This window comes from Canis lupus, chromosome 23 (genome assembly GCF_003254725.2).
Source record: "Canis lupus dingo isolate Sandy chromosome 23, ASM325472v2, whole genome shotgun sequence".
NCBI lineage: Eukaryota > Metazoa > Chordata > Mammalia > Carnivora > Canidae > Canis > Canis lupus.
The window spans coordinates 13,946,079-13,969,902 of NC_064265.1; the positions used below are offsets into that span (position 1 = coordinate 13,946,079).

At 40.0% G+C, this 23,824-nt stretch overlaps 1 protein-coding gene across 2 annotated transcripts in view; it reads right to left on the minus strand.

The window, feature by feature from the left end:
* Positions 1–18,321: 18,321 nt before the first annotated feature.
* The window catches only part of TGFBR2 (transforming growth factor beta receptor 2), a 96,202-nt gene continuing 90,699 nt past the window's right edge, over positions 18,322–23,824 (minus strand). For both annotated transcript variants that reach the window (XM_049099701.1, XM_025461082.3), the window contains exon 7: positions 18,322–21,029. In XM_049099701.1, coding sequence (XP_048955658.1) covers positions 20,850–21,029 — 180 coding nt within the window. In that variant the 3' untranslated portion in view covers positions 18,322–20,849. The remainder of the gene's footprint in view (positions 21,030–23,824) is intronic.

The window sequence follows — 23,824 nt, forward strand, 5'->3', positions numbered from 1 at the left end:
TTTTCAAAATAAGAAAAGATCCAATGAATATTCATCAAAGCTTTTGCTGAATTCAGAACAGGAGCTGTATGTTTGGATGACTTTGGACCCCATTGTGAGCTTGATTGAGCGCTGATGACTTTTCTTAATTTGAAGAGTAATTTTCTCGGAAATCCCTTCTTGTCTTTTCCATCTAAAATAACCATTAAATCCTGAAAATAAAACAAATACTCAGCAACTGTTACTCTGGATGACAGGAGTCAAGCATATTCTAGATTTAGTTAGATTACATATCAGTTCCCTGCTTGGTAGAAAGTTGATCCCAGTGAGTTTCAGTGGTGAAATGGAGGAGAAACAGTCTCACCTGGTTCAAGGAACCAGATTTACCCTTCTGTATGGAACAACCAAACAACTGAACAAAATATATGAAATAGCAGTTTTGAAGACATTGGATATCAGGCAATGAAGGATAGTGATTTCTGTGAAATAGGGAGCCGGTGAGGTGAACCCACATACTGCTTCATATTTCTGAAAAGTTTTTAGTGTGGCCCAGGTAAGGGAATCCCAAGTGGAGCTCAGTTAGGCAAGCTAACTCCTTATTTAAGGAGGCCAGTTTGGGAGAATAGAAGGATGGGGAGCTAGAAGGTATGGGACAGACTACAGTTGGGTTTGAATTATATGGGTCCACTTATAAGGGTATTTTCTGAAAGAACTAAATTGCTTCTGTTTGGCCCATGGTTTGGCAGAAGTTTCCTGGGTGGTTAGATAGTTGCCTAGTGGCTTCAGGGAGAGGCTCAACAAAAGCCCTGATACTAGGGGGATGCCAGAGGGACCCCTCCAGGGCCACTGGGCTTCAGAAGCTCCTAGTCTTGCATGAGAGTGAGCTTTTTGAAGAGATACTTGTCCGGCTCAGCCTGGGGGCCAGCCAGCCTACAGAAGTTCATCATGTGGTCGCCATTTTCTTGATGAGTTTCACTTTTTTTTTTTTGAGTTTCACCTTCTTATCTAGGAACTTATTCTCCAAGAAGTCCAGGAGATGGGGGTCTTTGTGGGCAGAATCCAGGACATGCAGATCCAAAAGGGTTCAGATTCTCTTCTAGGACCATGGCGACTCCCATGGCATCCAAGATTTTACCCCACTTATTCTGAGGCAGCTTCTGCATGTCCTGGAAGAGAGGGCAGAGCAGCTGTGCTGGGTTTGCATCTTTAAAACCCCATATCTTCATCTTCCTTTCACCAAACTCGAGGAAAAATAGCCCACACTGTCCTGAGCCACATCATGGCAGGTGAGATAAAAGCCCAGAGAGAGGTAGGTGTAGGAGGCCTGCAGATGGAGTTTGACCAAGAAGCAGATAGGGACAGCCTCCACTTCAATGCATTAATTCTGAGCAATCTGGGAACTCATTTGGCAATAAGGAGCGAAGCGAAAAAATTGTGTTGGCTGGTTTGGAAGGTAGAGAATGGCTCAGAAGATGGTCTCCAGATGTGGTAGCAGGAAAAGAGGTTGGAGAGTGGGGGGATGCTAAAAGAAGGGGATCTCTTCTGTCCAAATTGAGTTTTTTAGAAGAAAATAGGATATTTGTTTTCAGGATACAAAAGGGATTTTTTCTTTTTTCAATTTAAATTTTAGCTAACATACAGTGCAATATTGGTTTCTGGAGTACAATTCAGTGATTCATCAGTTACATACAACACCCTGCGTTCATCATAACAAGTACCCTCCTTAATCCCCACCAATTATCAGCCCATCCCCCATCCACTTCCTTCCATCAACCCTCAGTTTGTTCTCTGTCATTAAGAGTCTCTTATGGTCTGTTTCCTTCTTTCTCTTTTTTCCCCCTTCCCGTGAGTTCATCTGTTTTCTTTCTTAACTTCCACTTATGAATGAAAGCATATGGTATTTGTCTTTCTCTGACTTATTTCACTTAGCATAATACACTCAAGCTCCATCCATATCGTTGCAAATGGCAAGATTTCATTTTTTTGATGGCTGATTAATATTCCATTGTGTGTGTGTGTGTTTATATGTGTATTACATCTTCTTTATCCATTCATCAGTTGATTCTCCAAACACCATTGAAGCAACAGGCAGATCCATGAGGCTACTGGGCACACTGCCCATATACAGATTTTTTTATGGTACAGTACTGTAAACGTATTTTCTCTTCCTTATGATTTTCTTAACATTTTCTTTTCTCCAGCTTACTTTATTGTAGGAATCCAGTCTATAATACATATACAAAATATGTTAAGTGACTGGGTTATGGGTAAAGCTTCTGGTCAACAGTAGGCTATTAGTAAGATTTTTGGGAAATCAGAAGTAATAGGGGGATTTTCAACTGTGCAGGGTTCAGCAGCCTTAACTCTTGTGTCATTCAAGGGTCAAACACATTGGATAGGAGGAAGCTCAAGAAAATTCTGGAAATCCAAAAACAGATTTTCTCCCCTGAGTATTTTGACAGAGTCCTGATTGGCATGTGCATGTAAAGAAACTGCCTGTGGCTGGAGAAAGAACTGTCTTGAAGAATTTTTTAGAGGAAACAGTACCCAGTGCCACTACCTGGTCTGCTTCCTCCCATCATGAGAGTGGAAAACCTTATGATTCACAGGACACTGAGTAGAATACTCAAAAGGGCCTTGTCTCAATGATGGGATAAAAATGAGTCTTAGCCTCAGACATGTGAGTTGTTTACTGGTTTCTTCCTAGTGATATTAACCTCAATTATTTGGTTATAGTGGTGGCTACCAGGCTTCTCCACTGCGAAGTGACTCTTTTCTTCCTTTTCGTATACTAGTCCTTAAAATTAAGTTACCTAGTCCAGGCCACACTCAAATGGAAGAGAATTAAATACTGTCTTCTGGAGAAGAGATTGTCAAAGAATTTGCAGACATATGTTAAAAGCACCAGCAGTGATTACTAAATATTTTGGGGGAGCTATGTTAAGGCTACGCACATATCCTATTTCTCCTTAAAGTTTTACCCACTGATTTTATCATTTATCAGTGCATGCTGCCTTACAGAGTTATTACTTGGATGTTCTAATAGTGATTTTCTATCCCCCTCTTGCCTTCATATTTATTAAATGGAATTATTTTGTAAGAAGGCTTGTCTCTTTTCCCCCTATTTATTTAATTTGTCATTTATGTATGTCTGTATGGACTCATAGATACACATTTTGTTCTCTTAGTCATAACCTTGTACCATTGTTATTTATCTTGCTGCTCAAATTGTCCCAGCTTTGACCACTAGGAGCTTGTACAGGTTGGTTCCTGTGCCGTTTTGACATGTTCCTATCTCTTTTTTTTTTAAAGTACTCCCTACCCTTTCGTACAACCAGACACTCTAGGCTCATCTTTCATTACTCAGCTCTAGAGTTAGCCTTTCTCCATGAAGCCTTGGCTCTTATCATTACAGAATTGTAGAAGCCAATATGTAGACCCTTAAGGGTTCTGGTTACAACTGGGGTATTATTGCATCTAGAGCATCTCAGAATAGGAAACATATCCATGTATCATAGCCTAACTACACTTACACTCACACACACACATACAATTTATATATATTACACACACACATATTTAATGTGAATGCATCATATGTGTGTGTAAGTATGTATATGAACATTAATTCACACAGATGTCATCAATACTAATCCAACACTACAGGGTTCTTTCTAGCATTCTCTGCCCTGCTTATTTATAAGTTCATTCTCTAACAATACAAAATCTGACTTTTCTTAGTTATAATATGTTTACTTATTTGTTCAATTGTACTATACACATAAATTAATTTCGGAATTGCTAACCTGCATTATTGTGCCCCTGAAAGAAACAAATTTACCAACTAGAGTATGGTATTTATGAAGATTTCTTTTTTTCCTTAGGTTTACAGTATTGAGCCAAAAATTTATTCCCCAAAGTCTCTTAGCTTAGTACATTTTCCCCCATCCCCTTCAGTGACATTGTATCCCATATTTGCTACTCAATTAGATTTATTTGTCTTATACTATATCCTCTTCTGGTTGTTGGCAAAGAGTTTATCTTCACCCAAACTTTGATGGGCCCTTCTGAGCTCTCTTCTCAACTAGGCTTTGACTTTGGACTTCTACGTTTATCTTTACTGAGAATCTAGTTTCAGTAATAAGCCCACTAAGTAGGTTTACAAAGAATCCCTGATTTGGTTTCTGACCAAGTTCTTCATCCCCCACCTTTGATGTCTGTCTTGACATGCCACTAGCAAGAATTTTGTCAGGTCAGCTAGGCAAGAGCCCTGCCAAAACTTGATGGCTCTTCTTAATAATTTTCAATTCACTGACCCCCCTCATTCTGTTCATTGGCTACCAATCAATAACTGTCTTTGAATTCAAAGTTGAACCTAATCTCTCCCTTTTTGAGGTATTTTTATAGCCATAGTCTTGAATAACGTCTTTCTTGACATTTTAACCAGTGTCAGAATAATTTTTTCTTTAATATTGCCCTGCCATCCTACTTGAGTTTTTAAAATATGCATATAGTAAAATTAGCCCTTTGTGGTTTATTTTTGTGGGGGGTTTTGAAAAAGGCATATAGTCAGATATCTGAAACTGTGGAATAAAAGAATTACATCACCCTAAAAATTTCCTTGTGTGGTCCCTTATCAGTTACTCTACCTTTAAGTCTTGGCAACCAATAATCTCATATTATTCCCTTTTCTATAGTGTCATGTATATGGAATCATATAAATGTTGCATGTAGAGTCTAGCAACTTTTATTTGGTAAAATGCCCTTCAGATTCACCCATGTTGTAATGTTAACAAATAGTTCATGCATTTTTTTGGCTGAGTAGTAATCCTTCAAATGCATATACCATAGTTTCTTGATCTATTTATCTGTTGAAAGATTTCTTGGAGGGACATCTGGGTGGCTCAGTGGTTGAGTGTCTGCCTTCTGCTCAGGGTGTGAACCTGGAGTACCAGGATGGAGTCCCGCATTGGGCTCCCTGCATGGAGCCTGCTTCTCCCTCTGCCTGTGTCTCTGCCTCTCTCTGTGTCTCTCATGAATAAATAAATAAAATCTTTAAAAAGAAAAGAAAGAAAGATTTCTTGGATATTTCCAGCCTAGGGCAATTATAAATAAAGTTTCTATAAATGTTTGTATACAGGATTTTGTGTGAGCATAAATTTTCAATGTTTGACTAAATGCTTAGGAAGGAATTGTTAAGTAATATGGAAAGTATATCATCAACTTTACAAGAAACTCCGAAATGATTGTCTAAAATGACTATACCAGTTCATATCCCACTAGCAGTCTATGCAACTTTTTGTTGCTCAATATTCTTACAAGCACTTAGTGATATCAGTGTTTTTGTGGATATACAGGAGGGGTAAAAATGTTTCCCCCTACCCTCTTGTGTTCAGTACTGGAACCTGTGAATTAGTTGAAAAAAGACAAATTAACAGGACAAAGATTTATTTTGCATGCATGTTAGACCCAGAGGCCTATATACCATTTTATCAAAGGGTCATAAAATGTGGGGAAGATATTAGACAAAGGAAAAGAGTATTTCAGCTTTTTGGGGAGGAAAGTAAGTGGTGAGAAGGGGACTAGGAAATAAATAGTAAATAAGGATTGTTCAGTAAGGTTTGTTATACAGACTCAAATCATTTCAGCTGATATACTTCCTTTGTAAAAGGGAAAATGTGCCTTGCTTCTGGCAGAAAGGAAAAAGGAAGAGAGTTCCTCCTGTGTTTGCTATTTCTCACTTACCTTCAGCTTGAAATTACTCTTATGCCAAAGTGGCATATTTTAAGGTGGCATATTCTGATCCCTTCAATGAGCATTTCCAGTGCCTGTATAGTGATGTGTCTTTGTGGTTTTAATTTGCATTTCCCTAACGACTGATAATGTTGAGTTTTTGTATATATCTATTGCCATCCATCTATTTTATTTGGTGAATTTCATGTTCAGTATTTTGCCCATTTTTTAGATTCTGAATACAAGTACTCTCTCATAAATATAATTTAAAAATATTTTCTTCCAGGGTGCTTGGGTGGCCCAGTTGGTTAAGCATCTGACTTGGTTTCAGCTCAGATCATAATCTCAGGGTCCTGAGATTGAGCCCAATATCAGGTTCCACACTGAAGGAAGAGTTGGCCTGAGATTCTTTCCCCCTCCCTCTCCTTCTCTCTCTCTCTCATCCTTGTGCTCATGCTCTCTCTCTCTCTCTCATAAATAAATAAACAAAATCTTTAAAAAACATATTTTATTCCAACCCTTGATTTATCTTTTCATTCTCTTACCATTTTTTTTTACAAAACAGAAGTTTAAATTCTGACCAACTGCAGCTTGTCAATTTTTCTTTTATGGGTCATGCTTTTGGTGTCACATTCAAAGAAACTCATTGTCAAACTCAAAGTCAGCCAGATTTTTCTCCTGCTTTCTTCTAGAAGTTTTATAACTTTACATATATATCTATAATCCATGTTGCATTCGTTTTTATATAAAAATGTGTGTTATATATTGAGGTTCACCTATGTTGCATAATTACTCCTGGTTTCTCTAATACCATATGTTGAAAGAACTATCCTGTCTCCTTTGAATTGACTTTGCACCCTGTGCTAGGGCAAATACAAACATAAATAAATAAATTCTCCCTCATACCAAAAGAGGAAGAGAACTTACTGCTCTCCTTTCTCTTTAGCATTTCCTTTGGAAAATATGAAAATGTAAATGCTCTCTCTTTTTTTTTTTAATGCAGTTTAGTCCTTTTAAAAGCTAAATGAGCCTCTTGCCAGTTTTGCTTTCCAAAGTTTTCTTTTTTGAGAATAATGGACTATCTCTTTGAAATGCAAAGATCAAGAAGCATGACCTTGTCTCTCTGCCTCTGAGGGAGTTTTAACTTCAGCGTTTGACTCTCTTTCTGTTTGTTATAGAGATATGAGAAGTTTTATTTTTCCTTTTTGATAAAGACAATTAACATGTATGTAATGGATTGTATCTGCTTTGCTATATAAAATAACGTTATTTCTTTCTGTCTTTATAATCTCCTTAGATGTATCTCACATTCTGATTTAATGTTTATTCAATAATAAAGCTAGTTTTTTTTTCTTTTCTACTTTTGTGGATAATTTTTTTATGGGTTGGCAAGAGATTTTATTTATATAACAAGATTTCTCATCAATTATCAATAATTGGTTACCTATATTTATGTAGTCTATTTCTGGGCAGTTTATTCTGATGATTATAGCTTTATATTATGTTTTCAAACTGGATAGTCTGCCCTTCAACTTACTTTGTTCTCAGAATTCTTTGAGTTGTCCTAGCTCCTTTGTATTTCTATATAAATTTTGGAATTTTCTTGCTGATCTTTACAAAAAAAGTGGGGGCTAGGATTTTTGTTGGATTGTGTTGACTCTACAGTTTCAATTGGGGAATAATGATGTCTTAACAATTTTGAGTCTTCCAATTAATGGTCACAGTGTAGTGCTCCAATTATTTTGTTCTTGTGGGGAGCAAATTTTGCCAGTTCAAGGTATGCCTCTTTGACATTGATTATTTTAAGTTGGCTATTTGTTTTTTGAAATTTCGTTTATTTATTTGAGAGAGAGAGAGAGAGAGAGAGCACAAGCGAGACTATGGGGTGGGGAAGGAGCAAAGGGAGAGGGAGAAGCAGACTCCTTGCTGAGTGGGGAGCCTGATGCAGGGCTCAATTCCAGGCCCTGACATCATGACCTGAGCTGAAGGCAGTGCTGAACTGACTGAGCCACCCAAGGGCCCCTAAGCTAGTTATTTTTAAGAAACTGTAGACACAAGCAAAGCTCTGAAAACCAAGTAGAAGTTGTACTTTTGTAATAGACATTTATAGGTATAAGGAAATCTCCATTTGTAAACATGTCTCCCTTTGTACCAGGAAGAGAGGGATGACTCTAAATCTAAAAACCTTCATCTATGGAGAAGGTAATGACTGCAAAACAAATTTACCTGTGTTTATCCTGCTTTTCTTGGTGACTTTCCATAACTGACTTCCCATCCACAATATCAGCTTTTGACTTTAGCTGGAGATGGTATTTAAGGTGATCGTCTCAGCCATTTTGGGGTGTTACTCAGTTTTCCCGGGTCTTTCATATATATATATATATATATATATATATATATATATATATATGGTATATATACTATTAAACTTTTGTTTGCTTTTCACCTGTTAATCTGTCTCATGTCCATTTGATTCTTAGACCAGCTAAAAGAAACTTGAAGGACAGAGTAAAATGTTTTCCTCCTCAATAGTCCTTTATATCCCTTGTAATCAGTTTATTACAGTTTTTAGCATACATATCCTGTACGTATTTTGTTAGCATTTAAACTAGCAGATCTTTCCTCACTTTGGGAAAGTCATAATTTTGTAATTTCTCCTTATTCTATCTCTTTACTAGTTATGCTTAGTCTGTATATTTACTGATGAATTTTATAATCTAAATTATTTTACTTCTTTTAACTAAATTCAATATCATTTTATTTTCTAATAAAATAGATCCATACTGTCTACTTAGCACTTTATAAAAAAAGAAAAATGGGAACAACCCCAGTATCTTTGAGCAGAGTAAATGAAAAGATTGTAGTGTATTTATGTGTATGAAAAGATAAACTGAAGGATATTAAAATTTTGAAGTTTATTTGAACAACTATCATTTTGACTGGGCAGCACCAAATGAAAAGTTGTTAAGAGTATTCCACTGACAGGGACTAGAGATAGAGAAGACACAGAAGCAGAGTAAGGAAGTTATTTGATTTGCTATAGCCTAAGTGATTGCATTATTTGGAATAGACTAGTTTGCTCTTTGTGATTGGTTGTTCTTAACCTTGAGGCATTTATAGGATTTAACTCTGGGTTAAGTTTTAGTTTGCTTACTAGGCTACCAAGGCATTTGAGCCACCTCAATGTAATGGCATTCTTGTTTGATTACATTAGCATGTGATTAAACACAACATGGCAGTTAAAATGAATAAGATATGTATCAACATAGATGGATTTCAAAAACATGACCTTAAGAAAAAAGGTGGTAGAACAATACATATAGAGTTACACTCAGAAATTTAGAAAAATCCTACATGGAAGATAACATTCCAGACTGTAGGTACATGCATTGATGGGAAGGATCCACAATTAATAATAGGGGTGGGCTCTGGGAAGCTCAACAGGAACAGGAATTAGGAACTAAGAATAGCTACCGAGATGGTGGTGATATATTTATAATATTTTGTTTCTTTTTAAATGGAAGAGTAAATGCTGAATCAAATATGAAAAAGCACATTTATGAAGTCTGGATATATGGTATAGGCCTGGGTATGTGCTGAATTTTTCATTTTTTCTAATAAAGAAAAATGAATGAGAACAAAAAAAGCATGAACAACTACAGCAAACAACCACAACAAATAACAAGCCATAGTATTGAAGAAAATTCTGGGAATTGAAAAGTATAGACATTAATTAGAAATGACATTATCTATAACAGCCTTGCACTGAAATTTGGATAATGGAGCAAAATGGTCCAGAAGTAGTTTTTATTATAAGGACAAATCTACTGTGTCCTGAAGGAAATAACACAAATCAATCATAAATTAGTTTCTTACCATCATCCCCATGTTACATGATGTTGGGGTATCTGATTGGCAATTATAAAGATATAAATGATCTTCCGTCAAGCCCACACCATACACCTAAATACATTCTAGAGAAAATAAATAATTATTAAAAGAGAGTGTCACAGAAAATCTTTAAGAAAATAGCATTGGTTATTTATTAGATTTTTGGAAGACAGTTATTTTCTAAATCTGAATGCAGGAGAATTCATAAGGAAATAGAGTAAGTGATTTAGCTCCATACGTATTTTAAAATTTGGATAGATTAAATGCACATTAGCAAAATGAAAAGGGAGATAAACCTGGGAAAGTGTGTCAGCTATTATAATTTATAAAATTATTTAAGTATAAAAGATAAATATGTAAAAGACATGACAGATAATTCTCAGTGATAAAACTACAATCTCTAAACACATATGGAAAAAGTTCAACCTTCTATGGAAGAAATGCAAATAGTATCAACAATGATGTATAATCATGGAATATTAAATTAACGAAAAAGGGATACTATGTAGAGATATAGATCTGGTGAACGTGCTGGGGTTCTCATGCATTGTTGGTGGCAATAAAAATAGACACAATTATTCTGGCAAATAATTTGGTCATAGATGACAAGAACCATGAAAATATTCATCACTTCTTGTAATCTATCTTAAGGAAATGAAAAATATATAAATGTTAACATATGTAAAAATGCTCATCCTGCCAATATTCATAATGCTGGAAAATGGAAAGTGGGAAACAATGTAACATATCAATGCAAGAATGATAAATTAATGAGCATAGATACATGTGAAAGACAAAAAAAATTTAGAACAGGTTACAAGTTTGTTTGTTTTCCATGATTCTTCTCAACTTCGTATTAGGTTATGCATAGCAGTCTACATAACTCGTCTACATGATTATCCTCTGACTGTAATTTACTCAATCACTTCTATAATATTGACTGATAAGTTTTTGAATGTTCAATGAATTTAAACTTAGTATTAGCATTTTAAGAAATCACATTTAGTATCAATTACTGATGATTTATAACTTGTGGATGATTTAATGTCTTTACACAGTGCTACTGTATGAATGATTGAATTTCCTAACACAGTATCTTTATTGTTAACAAAATTCTTGTCTCATAAAACAAAACCACAAGGTATTGCCTATATTAACAGCTTTCTCCTGTCCTGTTTGTGCCAACAGCAGAGACATTCCTTCTAGTAATCATGACTCAGCACAGTCCATAGCGGAGCTATAGTGAGGAGGCGTTCCAACAAAACTGGTTCTGTTCCAGAGGTAGGGTCTACTACCCCAACCAGGAAAAGCTGAAGAAAATATAATACTTCCTGGTTTCAGAAGATTTTCAGCTGATTCCATTCAGTCCCAAACAAGTTCAAGTGTGGAGGTTGAGAAGCTAGGAGGGTTTCAGCTAAATACCACCACCTTTATCTTTCTGTGTACCCAGTGCTCCATGCTCTAACTAGAAGGGCTTCTCAGTGCCCTGGGAAATTGAAAGGGGATTATCCACAAAGAACCTCAGATAGTGAATTGTAGTCTGCATTTTACTTTCAAATACTTCAGCACATACATTTGAGATGCATATGTTATATAAAGTAACTTTAATATACATTCCTCAGATAGATAGCTGCTCCGATCTTAATAAATATTCCAGGGATAGTTAATTCATATATAATTAAATGTCACATTTCATAGACTGTGACTACAAGTATTGCTCTTAGGCAGGGACTTGAGGATATGGTGAGTTTTAAGGGAAGCAAATCTGGATCTGTGATGCTCAAGTTTTCCCAAGAAAAATACCAGCTCCCTAGCAAGGCAAGAGACCAGAAGAGAGACAGAGCTGAACAAACCCAGAAATAATTTTCTTATTAATATTATTAATAATATTTATTAAGTAATATATTTTAATATGATATATATTTTCAATATTCCTAGTATGTGTTATTTTCCCCAGCCCAGGAGAAAAATCAGGCTCCACTGATAACTGGAAACCAGAACTACCCAACACCTTCTTCCTTGTTCTTACTGCAGGAAACCTGAAACAATGGCAAAACCTCAAGAGTTAGTGGGGAAAGAAGCCCCCAAAATAAGGGCTGAATTTCCCACTAGTCCAGCAGGATAGGGATTCAGAATCAAAATTAAATAGATTTATAGAAAAATAAGATATGTGACATTTCTTACACATCTGAGTTTGTAATCGGAGGTTAATAACCACTACAAATGAATTAGGATATCAAATTTTACTGCTACATACCATGTTTAGTTATAATGGTAACTGGTGCCTCTTAAAAATAAGATTCTAGAATGTCCTTCTGGCTTAATTCTGAGAAAAAGTTTCCAGAATGGGGAACTGGTGAGTTTATCACACTCACACACAAACACAAAAATATACACATAGAAAACAATTCTAAGATACATAAAAGTCTAAGGAGTCTATAGAAATGGAAAGGTTTTTTTTCTTTTTTTCATTCATTTCCTGTAATATGGTTATTTTGTAATAGAGAAAAGGAAAGGACATATAAATATTAATGTGAGTAATTGAGATAATGAAAAGAAAGTACTTCGTTGGCTCTAAGTATTAGAGGAGTCTTACAATGTAGTTCCATTTTACAAATGAGAGGCTGAGCCCCACATACTGTAAAGTACCCATGGTAACTTTTAAGCATTGCCTAAAATTCTTCATCACTTCTCCCATTGAGAGGTCTGAGGCCATGTCTCCTTGCTTTGAATTTCATTGACTTGCAACTACTTGGTTTAGGAGTGTGGGAGAAGTGATGTTATAAGATTTCCAACAAAATGTCATTTCCATGCAGTATCTGCCTGGTTCTCTTGGCACATTCACCCTAGAGGAAGCCAGCTGCCATTAAGAACTCTACTGCCCTGACAGTGTCAGCTGGCAAGGCCATGTGTAGGTGTTCTAGGTGTTTTAGATGATTGTCCCAACTGAGCTCCCAGCCAACAACCAGCATTAACTGCCAAGTGAGGTATCTTGGTTGTCCAGCTCAGCTGAGCCATCAGATGATTCTACCCCTAGTCAACATGGGAGTTCATTGGTAGAAGGGAGTTCAAGTGAGATCTTTCCAGCACAAGACTTTTTCCTATTCCTGTCCCACAAAATTTGAGGAAAGTAAAATGATTGCTTTAAGCCACTAGGTTTTATTTACAGTCATTTGCTATGCTGGAATAATAATTAGAATACCTAAGGTCACAGAGGTAAGGGATTGAGAAATAAGACTTAGGCTAGACCCTAAATTCCCATCCTCACCCTTCCTGGGTTCCAAAGGAATGAGATGGGACATTGGAACAAGATGCATACATATTTTCACACGTTTATAGTCTTTCTAAGTTTGGCACTGGTGTGAAATTCCATAATATAGTTGGAGTACCATGAATTTTTCCCTACATGGTATCAGGGGCTGTCAAACACAGGGTGGCATCCAAGGAAGGTATAGTGGATAAGAAAAGAATTGCCATATTGCATTCCCATATTTCTGGAGGACATGTGCTTCTGGAAAAAAAATGACAGGTGTATAAAAAGAATGTGAAGTCATTGAGGTAAACGGTAATCCTTAAGTGATATTTTAATTATTGTACAGTATAAACATACCATTTGTGTATGTGTATTCAGATAGAAAATTAAACCAAATAAAGTTTGTGAATCTGTGTCCTCTTTCAGAATGCCTCAAGTGACCAAAGGAAAGAGTCTTGGACTTGAGATTTTTTTTCATCTTGAAAGAATTTATACCAGAGGAATTGGCCAATACTCTATACTGGGTTGAATGATGGTCCCAAAAAAGATGTATCTATGTCCTGATCCCCAGAACCTGTGAATGTGACCTTATTTGGAAAAAGGGTCTTTGCAGATGGAATTTAGTTAAGAATCTTGAGATGCAATCATCCTGGGTTATCCAGGTGGTCCCTGACTCAAATGACAAATATCCTTATAAGATACACACAGAGAAGAAAAGAAAAAAGGTAATATGAAGATGGAAGCAGAGCCTGTAGTGTTGTGGCTATAAACTTCCAAGAAACACCTGGAGCCAGTGGGGTCTGTACAAGTGAAGCTCCAGGCCTGACTATTCCCTAGAGACTTCAGAAGGAATGAGGTCCTGCTGACACCTTGATTTTGGACTTCTAGACTCCAAAACTGTGAGAGATTAAATTTCTGTTGGTTTAGGTTGTGGTAATTTGTTGCAGCAGCCTTAGGGGATAAGCAAAAGCTCCATGAGAGTGAGTTCTAGGGGAATTGAAGAAGTAAGACCATCCTGTTGGGGGAGGTGGTGGTGGCTGAAGCATTACATCCATACGGGTAGGACAGGTATGGAACAGCAGTTGAGTCCTCACTGGGATTTCTCTGCAAAACCTAGGCCTTTTTGGCCTCAGGCTAAAGATCACTCCAATAGGCCTTACCAGTAAGGACATCTCGATCATGTACTGCTTATTTGTATGTCTGTCTCCTCGGTCGGCTTGTGAACTTCTAAAGCCAAGAGCCTTCTTTTCTTCTCTCAGTGGAAATTATTGAACAATTGTTATTATGCTCCACTCTGTGCTAGATGCTGGTATAAAACGCCGAGTAACATAGTTCTTGCTTTCAGGATGCAAGCAGATCTTGGATGGTAAACCACTTTGCATTTAACCAATGTATGCTGAATGAAGAAAAAAAAATATGGACAAAACAGCTTGGGCATGTGGACAGTTCGTTCCGAGAGAGACTGGGTACAAACTGTAAACTTGCATGAGATACTTCTCTCAATTTCCTTAACTGCAAAAGGGGGAAAATCCTCACTACCTCATAGGGTTGCTAGGATGATTATCATACACATATATAACATTATACATGAGTGAGAATCTAACGTCCCAGCAAAGTTTCAGTGTATATATCCATGTCCAAAAATGGTAATACATCCTATCTTGCATCAACACTATGAATACTTTTCCCATGTATTTTTACTTAGTAGGTCATTTGATTTTTCTCCAACTTTCTAATGTCGTCAGGATAGGGAGGGGTCTCAGGTGAGGCACTAGAGCAAGAAACCAAAGTCATGGAAGAATGGGGTGGTGGATGGTGAAGCTATACTAAACCTCAAGATTGCTGGTCCCCTAGAGACCTGCATTTACCACCACAGCCACGCCAGGCACGTTGAGTAGAATACTCCCTTCAAGGATATGGGGTGTTCTGCTCACAGTTACAGTGAAATATGGTTCATTTTCTTCAAGAGTCCATTTTACCCTCAAATTTGGGGAACAGTATGTCTGTAAAATATTACAATAGCTTCATCTTAGAGTACGATGGACAAAATGATCATTATCATCCTAACAACTAGTGCTTATGTGCACCATCTCTATCCTAACCGCTCTTAAAATAGGAACTCTATTCTTATAGCAGTTCATACTACTCTCCCAGGTAGGTCCTATCGCTTCTCCCATTGTACACATTTAGAAGACAGAGGAACAAAATGGTTAACAGACTTGCACAAAGTCACATAGCTAGTTGGTGGCAGAGCTGGGATTTGAACCAAGGGGTTCTAGCTCTAGAGGTCCCGATTTTAATGATTTTGTTATGAATATTCAGACGAAATGAAATTCAAAGGCATTTTATCTTTTTTGATGACCTGAAGGCATGTGGGCCACAGTTTTCCTGTTGTTTGCCATTGTGGGTTTATTCTGTCGCTTACCATGTAGCTGCATACAGAAGTGATTTTTAAGGACCACTTGTGCATGCACGCACATTACTAGAGTGAAAGAGAGCAAGCATTTTGCAGTGTGTGCAATTTCAGCTTAATTAGAATGGGAAGACTATTAACAAGTTATTTTTAAATGCAGCAAAGATCAGGAGAGGTACTAGAGTGAAATTACGCTGCGTGAGGCTGATTGGCAGGCCATGTCATGTGGGAAAGTTCACAATCTTGTCCTTATCAGCACAGTTTGCAAAATGCCTGAAAACTGTGGCCCCAAACCCATAGTCTGGAGCGATAATTATTCAAGTGAAAAAAAAAAAAAAAAGTAATTGGAAAGGTGATAAGTGACGATTAGAAGGCCTATTTCAGGAAGAAAATGAACAGAATGAGCAGATGCCAATTGCGGCGACTTTTGCGGACAAGGACAAGGACGGACATAGTAGTTGAAATGAAAAGTTTCCTGTCTGTCACCTCAGGAAGGGACTTCCCTCAGGACTGCACCATTAGCATGTCAGCGCAAAGAGAGCTTACCACAAAAACTGCCGCCCCTAAACACAACCTCCTGGGCACCCTGAGAGCGCCTGCATTCAAAAGCTGGTGAGTGGTGCAAGAGACCGCATCCTTGCTGAGGGCACTTGGGAGACTTACTGCCAACTGGGAATGCTCCTGACCTTGCAACAGCCAGCACTGAAATAACCCCAGCAAAACGGAGCCTGCAAAGGGGGTCAGAAGACCTTGGCTCCTGTTTTGGCTGAAGCTTTTGGGCTGGAGCCCAGAGTCCATGTGCCTTTGAGGAATGACTTTCTCTCCCTGGGCTCCCTTATGGGCAACTCCCTCCCCTTCAGTGCAAACTGCATTTTCCTCTTCCATATTTGAAGCTAGCGAATCAGACTCTGGAGCATGCCAGAGGCTCCCCCATGGCCTTTTACACCAGCTTTATCTTGTGTCTAGTGTGGGCTTTGGAATCTCATTGCTTCCATTCAAATCCCAGCCTAAAGATGGTGAACCATGGGACTCTTAGTAATAGCTCACTCTCTGCCTCAACATCCTCATTGCAAACATGGAGGTAAGGCTACCTTGCAGGTTTGTGGTGAAGATTACAGCAGACAAAGAAGGCGAAAAAGAGAACAGTATTTGGTGCTTCTGAATACTCAGTCCATAGTAGTGCTTTATACAGAGTAATATTTGTGAACCCCCAGGCTTAAGGTGTTTATTTAATTTTTTTCATTGCATGTTAAAATAAAATCAGACCCACTAAAACCATGTATTTAAGGGTTGGCACAATCTGAAGTCATCTGAAGGACCTGTGTACATTTCACACGTTAGACGCTATCCACACAGATTCATTCATCTTCAATCGTTCTTAAGGCTTTAGACACCATTGATCATATGAGTGGAGACCAAGTGGACAATAGAGATGAAGAAGCACCTTCCCTGCCTGCGCTGAGCAAACAGATCCATGGTTGGGAGATGAGAACAATGATCACACTGTCAATGGAGTAGAACATGCCATCACAGTTGACCTCTCATTCCACTGGGCAGGCCAGTTTCCTCAGGAAACAATTCAAGGTGGAGAAAAGAACCAAGGATTATTCCAAATTGTCCTAAATTCTAGGACAACTTGGCCGTGTACCCAGATTCTACTTCTGGGAAACCTTAGGCTTCTTTCTTGAGTTCTCTCAGCATGACTTCTTATATTAAAATTGGCATAATATCTACCTCAGGGAGGTAGTGGGATTAAATTTGATGACACAGCGAGTACTTAGTCAATGAGAGTTCTCCTCAGATTATAATACACAGGACAGAAACCTTTCTGTTCTACAGATCTGTAGCATGTGCCCAGATCTCTTCTAGGTTGTTAATGCTTTCTAGGGTCTACTTCAAAATCTACCTCTTTGCCAAAGCAGCCGTTGGCAAACTAAACCAACCTAATGTTGGCCTATATGGTTTGCAGGCTTTCCAAGTTCAAGACACAATTCCAAAAACCTTTGTATGTATTCCTATTGCAATGGTATCTTGTATAGGATGAGGCCTAGCTTACCATATTTAAACTGAGACACAGAGAGGTTAAGTAATTTATCCAGGTCACATAGCTGGTAAATGGAGGAGGAGGTTCCCACTAAAATTGCCGAGCTACTAGTTAAGATAGCACTGTAACTCACGCTCACAGTAGTATGGGACCACATTATCCAGTTCAGTGATTCTCAGCTGAGAGTGATTTTGTCCCCTAGGGGACATCTGGCAATGTTTGGCCACATTTTTGGCTGTCACAGCTGTGGGGTGGGTGCCAGGAATGCTGCCTGCAATGCACAGGATGGGCCCACTCCCCAAAGAATTATACAATGCAGAACGCCAGTAGTGCTGAGATATAGAAAGGCATTATCACATTAAATATTTAGAATCTTAACTATTTAGAACTCAGTTGGTAACTTAGAAGAAGCCATAGAATCTCTCAGATTCCAAAACAGGTAACACAAAATTTGGGCAGTAGTCGTAGTTACCAGAAGCTCTTTAAGCCATGACCTGGAACCGACTGCCTAAGGCACATTCATCTGATGATGCAGAGAACCCTGATTAAAATCCCCAAGTAGGATGCTGTGGCTAAGTAGGAAGGAAGAGGGAAGAAGCATGACACATGACAGAAGTCAAATAGATAGTCAACGGCTTGCAATGTGAGGGAAGAGGAAAATATAAGAAACAGAAGAGAGCTCTTAGCAGCAGGGTTGGCTGTGCCAAAACCTGGAAGAAGCAAGCAGTCATGTGGTTGGAGGCAGTTCCTGGAACAGGCAAGGTGGTGGCTGGGACACCTAGAGACTTCATGCCCAGGCCACCAGTGGCATCCGGTACATCTCATATTATGGAACTTTTGCGATTGCTTTTTTTAAAGAAAAGGACTCGAGACTGTCAGTTGAAGGAGACGATGACTACTGGAAATTTGGAGAGAATGTGTCTTGTGACTTTTCCTGCATAAACCACAGAATAACCAAGTCAGGTTAAATGGCTTACTTATGATGAATAGAATCAGGAGGCAGGAAGCTGACCTGAGTATTTTTGCTTTATTCCATCTAATAAACATTTTATTTATATAAAAGACAAACAATGCATAGAATGAAAATAGGTGCTTGAGACATTTGATATAAGAAGAGTATATAGCATTCACATTCCTATTTTAATACATGAGTACTGCTGAATTGTTCCATAAAAGAATAAAATTTTCCCTTTATGTATAGTAGTAAATCAAAAGAATCAGTATTTTTAGGAACTACAGAATGTTATTCCTTGGTCTTCTTCTTGACAAAGAAAAAAAATAATAAAACAAGCCACAGTATCATCTGACACTACATTCCAGTTTATGCTGATGACCACCCAGACGTGATAAAGCTCTTTTGGATCTTGGAAAATCCCATTAATGGACCAGCATTCTAGAAATTCACCACTAGAGGTCGATGAGCAACAGCTATTGGGACAGCACCGACAAATCCTAAGGTACTTGGAATTTCTGGGCGCTTCCATGGTACTGCAGGCAAACTGTCCCAAATTCTCTCAGCCCAACCCAGGAGCAGGGTGCCGATGAGGTTCACCTAATCCCAAATCGCAGCACATCTGCTAAAACCTCAATGAGATGAGATCTTCCAAAAATCCAAATGGAACTCATCTACTCCCTGCCAGCCCTCTCCAATATTCCTATTTGGCTGAAAATAGGTAGCTTCAAAAACATTTTTGAAAAAGAGATTATTTGCAGCATTTAACACTTGTTCGTGGATTAACAAGTTTCTATGGAGTATTAAAGCTCATTCTTTGTTCTTGCTCACGTGGACACAGGCATCTTTACTGCAAATGGGACTTTCGTGGTGTCCCACATTCAAGTCCTGGCTAGCAAATCCTGCAAAGGGCGGGAAGGCTGGCATGGTGGAGAGGCTGATTACCGTGGTAAAAGCTTCTAGGTAAGAGCTCCTCTCCCCTAATGCAGGGGCAAACGCTCTTAATACATAGACAAAATAGATTTGGCTTACCTGGGACCCCTTAGAGGGGGTCCCCTTCAGTCCAAGAAAAGACCAACTTCAAATCTTAACACCAGACCAAGAGGGAGGGAATCAAATTCATAGTATAGTGCCAGAGAGTGACTGATGGAAGGCACATTTCTTCTGAGGTGCCTTGGTTAGGGGCAGGTTTAACTCCCAGACTGGGATGGGGTGGGCAGTTGGAAACTCAAATATTTACGTTGAGAAGTTAAAGCAGCTTTATAAGTGTGTCCACACCTTTGTTTTGTGAATAATGTGGACTGGGAAAAAGTGGAAACCATCTGCTATCTATCCTCACTTGCGGGATCCAGATTTTTTTTTTTTTTTCAAAACCTCCAAATATTTAAAAAGTGGCTCAATTTTGTTAAATCCCATGCTGGCCAAGCAAAACACATGTTCAGAGTGCCTGAGGAAACAGTTCTGATCATGGCAGTGCTGCACAGCTCAAATCCTACTGACTAGCCCAAGATATTCTTGAGCATTCAGGAGCCCAGAAAGATGGAACCCACTGGTGTTTGCATAGAAAGCTACAGGCTCAAGCCAAGCCTCACAAAAAATCAAACACAACGAACCCTGGACGGGACATTTGTTCCCCTTAAAGGATAGGGACACTGGCCGAGAGTATAGTAGCATAGATATGGGGGCAGGGGGTGGGAATTAAAGAAAGAATGATCTCTCCTTAGTAGAATATGTGTCAATTTTGTCAGTGGGGAAATTTGTCCTGCTTTTCACGCCTGTAGAGCCTGCAAAGGTAAAAAAAGGAGCTCAAAGAACTTTTAAGCTCTTAGAAATGGGACAAGGCATCTGAGCTGGTTGAGGAAGATGGCTCACAAACCAGATGTGGGCTTGAAGCTCAAGTGAAAAGTCCAGGAGACACAGTGGCACCTGGGGACCCCCAGGATCTGGTCCCCAAACAGTGCGACTATAATTGGCTCCATGGCCAGAAAAGCACCCCCCCCCCCCCGCAGGGAATTATTATCTTGCAAAAGCAAGTGCAGCGTGGCCACAGCAGGCTCTGAGACATGGAGCCCCCACCTCATGTAGTCAGGAAACCAGCGCACGTGTGATTGTCAAGTGCTAATGCTGTCACGGATCCCTTCCTTCTGCGCCTGGCTCCGGAGCTCTCCAAACAAACCAATATCCTGGGATATTTGATTTTATTTTCCTTGTCTCTTTCCAGAGTATGGCTGTATATATATAGATATAGACATATATAGATATATATAAAACAGAGCTATTCCATATTTATATACAGGCATTAATAAAGTGCAAATGTTATTGGCTAATGTAAAAATCATTCTCATTTCCTGAGGAAGTGCTAACACAGCTTATCCTATGACAATGTCAAAGGCATAGAATGCTTCATGTCACCCACTCCCTGCTGCCAGGGGTTCTGCTCAATGCCCACAGCTTACAGGGAGGGGAGTGACCCCCTGGGCTTCCAGGAAGCATTGGTTCAGGTTCAGGGGCAGCCTCCTGCTGCCTCTGTTCTTTGGTGACAGGGGCAGCCTGTTTAGACTTAGGCCATCCTGCCCCGGAAGAGCTATTTGGTAGTGTTCAGCGAGCCATCTTCGGGAATCTTCTCCTCAGAGCAGCTCCTCCCTGAGAGCCTGTCCAGGTGCTCCAGTTCACTGAAGCGCTCCGCCACGCACTGGGCCGTGAGCCGGGCCTCCGGGTCGTGGTCCCAGCACTCGGTCAGAGTCTCGCACACCATCTGGATGCCCTGCAGTGGGAGAGAAGGCACAGGCACCCTGAGCTGCTGGTCTGCGGGCTCCTCGGAGGGCGGGGTGGCCCACTGACCTTGCCTCTGCGGCACAGGCCCGGTGCCAAAGAGCCCGAGCATTCCCACGTCCTGACTGAGCGCCCACAAGATGGGGCCAGCTGCCTGTCTGTGGAACAAAGGGGGAGTGCACTGTCCCGGAAGCCTGCTGTGCCCATTTGCTCCCCTGCACCATTTGATCACAACAGGCTGTGAAATGGAGAGACCAAAAGGACTCCCCAGTCGGCCTCTTGGGTACAGTAGGCCTCAGGGGTACAGTAGCATCCTCAATACCAGAAAATTCCCATGAAGTGGCCCCTAATGCTCTGTCACCATTTCCTTTTTTTTGGAGGGGGGGCACTTTTTGGCTTTATTGTTTAGAGTGGTTTTAGGTTCATAGCAAAACTGAGTGGAAGGCCCAGAGGATTGCCACATACCTCCTCCCCCACCATCGACCTCTTGCTTCATTCAGTGTGGTATATTTTTTCCAATCAATGCACCAATGCTGATACATCACTACCAACCAACCAAAGTCCACAGTTCATATCGGGGTACATGGTAGGGGCTCTGACAAACATACAGTGACGTGTATGCACCATTATAGTATCCCATGGAATAAGTTCCCTATCCCCCCAAATCATCTGTGCCCCACCACCCCTTCTTCTTTCCTCCCTGAGCCCCTGGAGACTGCAGATCTTAACGTCTCTGGGGTTTTGCCTTTCTAGAGTATCTTTATAGTTGGAATTATACATGCATTTCTATTTAAACAGCACTGAATACCCCAATCAGAGTGAAGTCTAGGCTTTAGCCTGGTTTCAACTTGTAAAGTCACCTGTTCCGTGGACAGCTTCCAACAGCTGCTGAGGATGGCTTCTTATACCCCACTGCCCCCCAGCAACATCTGGCTGCACTCTAGAAGCAGCTGTCTGGTAGGTCACCTGTGCCAGACTCCAGGTGACATCAGAGGGCTTAGTCCAAGCCCATAAAGGGCTCATTCAAAAGGCCCATCCAGGAAATGCTGCCCAGTATGGTGGCATGGGTCTACACTCACAGTCATTTTTATTTTGCACTGCAAATATTTTTATCATTTCAAGCCCTTTTTTGGCAATAAAGCGGGCAATAAATGGATGGGCAGAAACAGAGTGTGCTCCTGGCAGTTAGAGGCTTGCATGGTCATTGGTGATCCTTCACACAAGTGGTCCAGGTGGGATGGATATATCCCAGCACTTTCCAGTTCAACATCTACTACCAGTAACTTTCCCAACACACCTAGGCACCTCTCCCTCTTTCCCGACCTGTGAGCGAATTCATGATGTTGAATTAATTGTATAATTCACCTAATTGACGGTATTGATTGATGGCCTGTTAAGAGTGTAGTGGTATTGTTGGTACACAAGTAACATTTATTTCATTTTGGCACTGTAATTACAGGCAGTAAATTAAATTAAATATTAAGCATTAACTTGAAATCAATAGGGCAACAAATCTCATTAAGAGAAAAAAAATGTATTATGCAAATTCTTTCCAGAATTTTATCATCATGAATAATGGCTTCATTACAAGAACTGTACAGCGGAGGAGGCAACAGAGTCTTCAAGAAATAACACCAGTGCCTCCTGATTTCAGACGTAACACCAAACAGTCTTGTGTTTTCAGTCAAAGAGGCTTTGCCCGAAACCCTGGGGAAGTCCTGGGCTACCGTGGCCTGGTTCTCGCTGTCTCCGCAGACTTTATTAGGGTCTGTCTGCTGCAGTGGCTCCAGGCCAGGACTGGCACAGACCCGGCTTCCTGCTCCATCTGTCTTCCTGATTGTGCGTGATTTGTTGTTTCTGTTTCTTATCTCCATTTGCCTTGCCCCGAGGAAAACCTATGACTTAGCCCCAGCCCTCACTGGATAAGGGAATTCTTTCAAAGGAGGCAATAAAATGTTTTCCTCAGTAGAAAGATCAGTTCTGTCGGTGAGAGAGGACACTATTCCCTCACATTCTTCCTTCACACTCTCTTCTGGGTATATCCCACGGCCCCCTCGGCCTCGCAACCTGCCTCTTCTCTTTTCTCTGACCATTGCCCTCGTCAAAAGGCCCCCAGACAAAGAATCTGGATAGTTCTCCCTTACCCTGTAAGTCCAGAACTATTGCCCTTGCACAGATGGCCTTGCCTACCATCTCAAAAGGAAAGACTGCAGCCACGAAGATGTTCCCCACAGACACATTTCCTATTTGTTCACTTGCACTGTCCTATTTCTCTTGGCTTTCTTTTATTCCCCAACTGGCTTCCTCTTTGCAAACTGTATTCGTGGCCCACACATGGCCCTGAGCACGCGGCCATCACCCCCCAAAGCCAGCTGGCTGCCAAACTCTGCTTACTTCTCACTCTGCTAAGTACTTCCCTCCTAGAGCTGAAGATTCCCAGGAGAACATATTTGGAACCCAGAAGGCAACACAACACAAGAACTCTAGGTGAAGGCTGAGGGGTGAGGGGCAGAGGCTGTGAACAAAATATTTTAACCCAGAAACAAACGGACTAGCACAGTGGGACAAGTGCCCTTGAGAGCCTTCTCTGAATGTCTACCTGCTTGGAACTTAGAACAATAAGGTCCATGCCGCTTTATCGAAATGTTCTTAATAAACAAAATGTAACAGGGACGCCTGGGTGGCTCAGTGGTTGAGCGCCTGCCTTTGGCTCAGGGCGTGATCCCAGAGTCCTGGGATCGAGTCCCACATTGGGCTCCCTGCAGGGAATCTGCTTCTCCCTCTGCC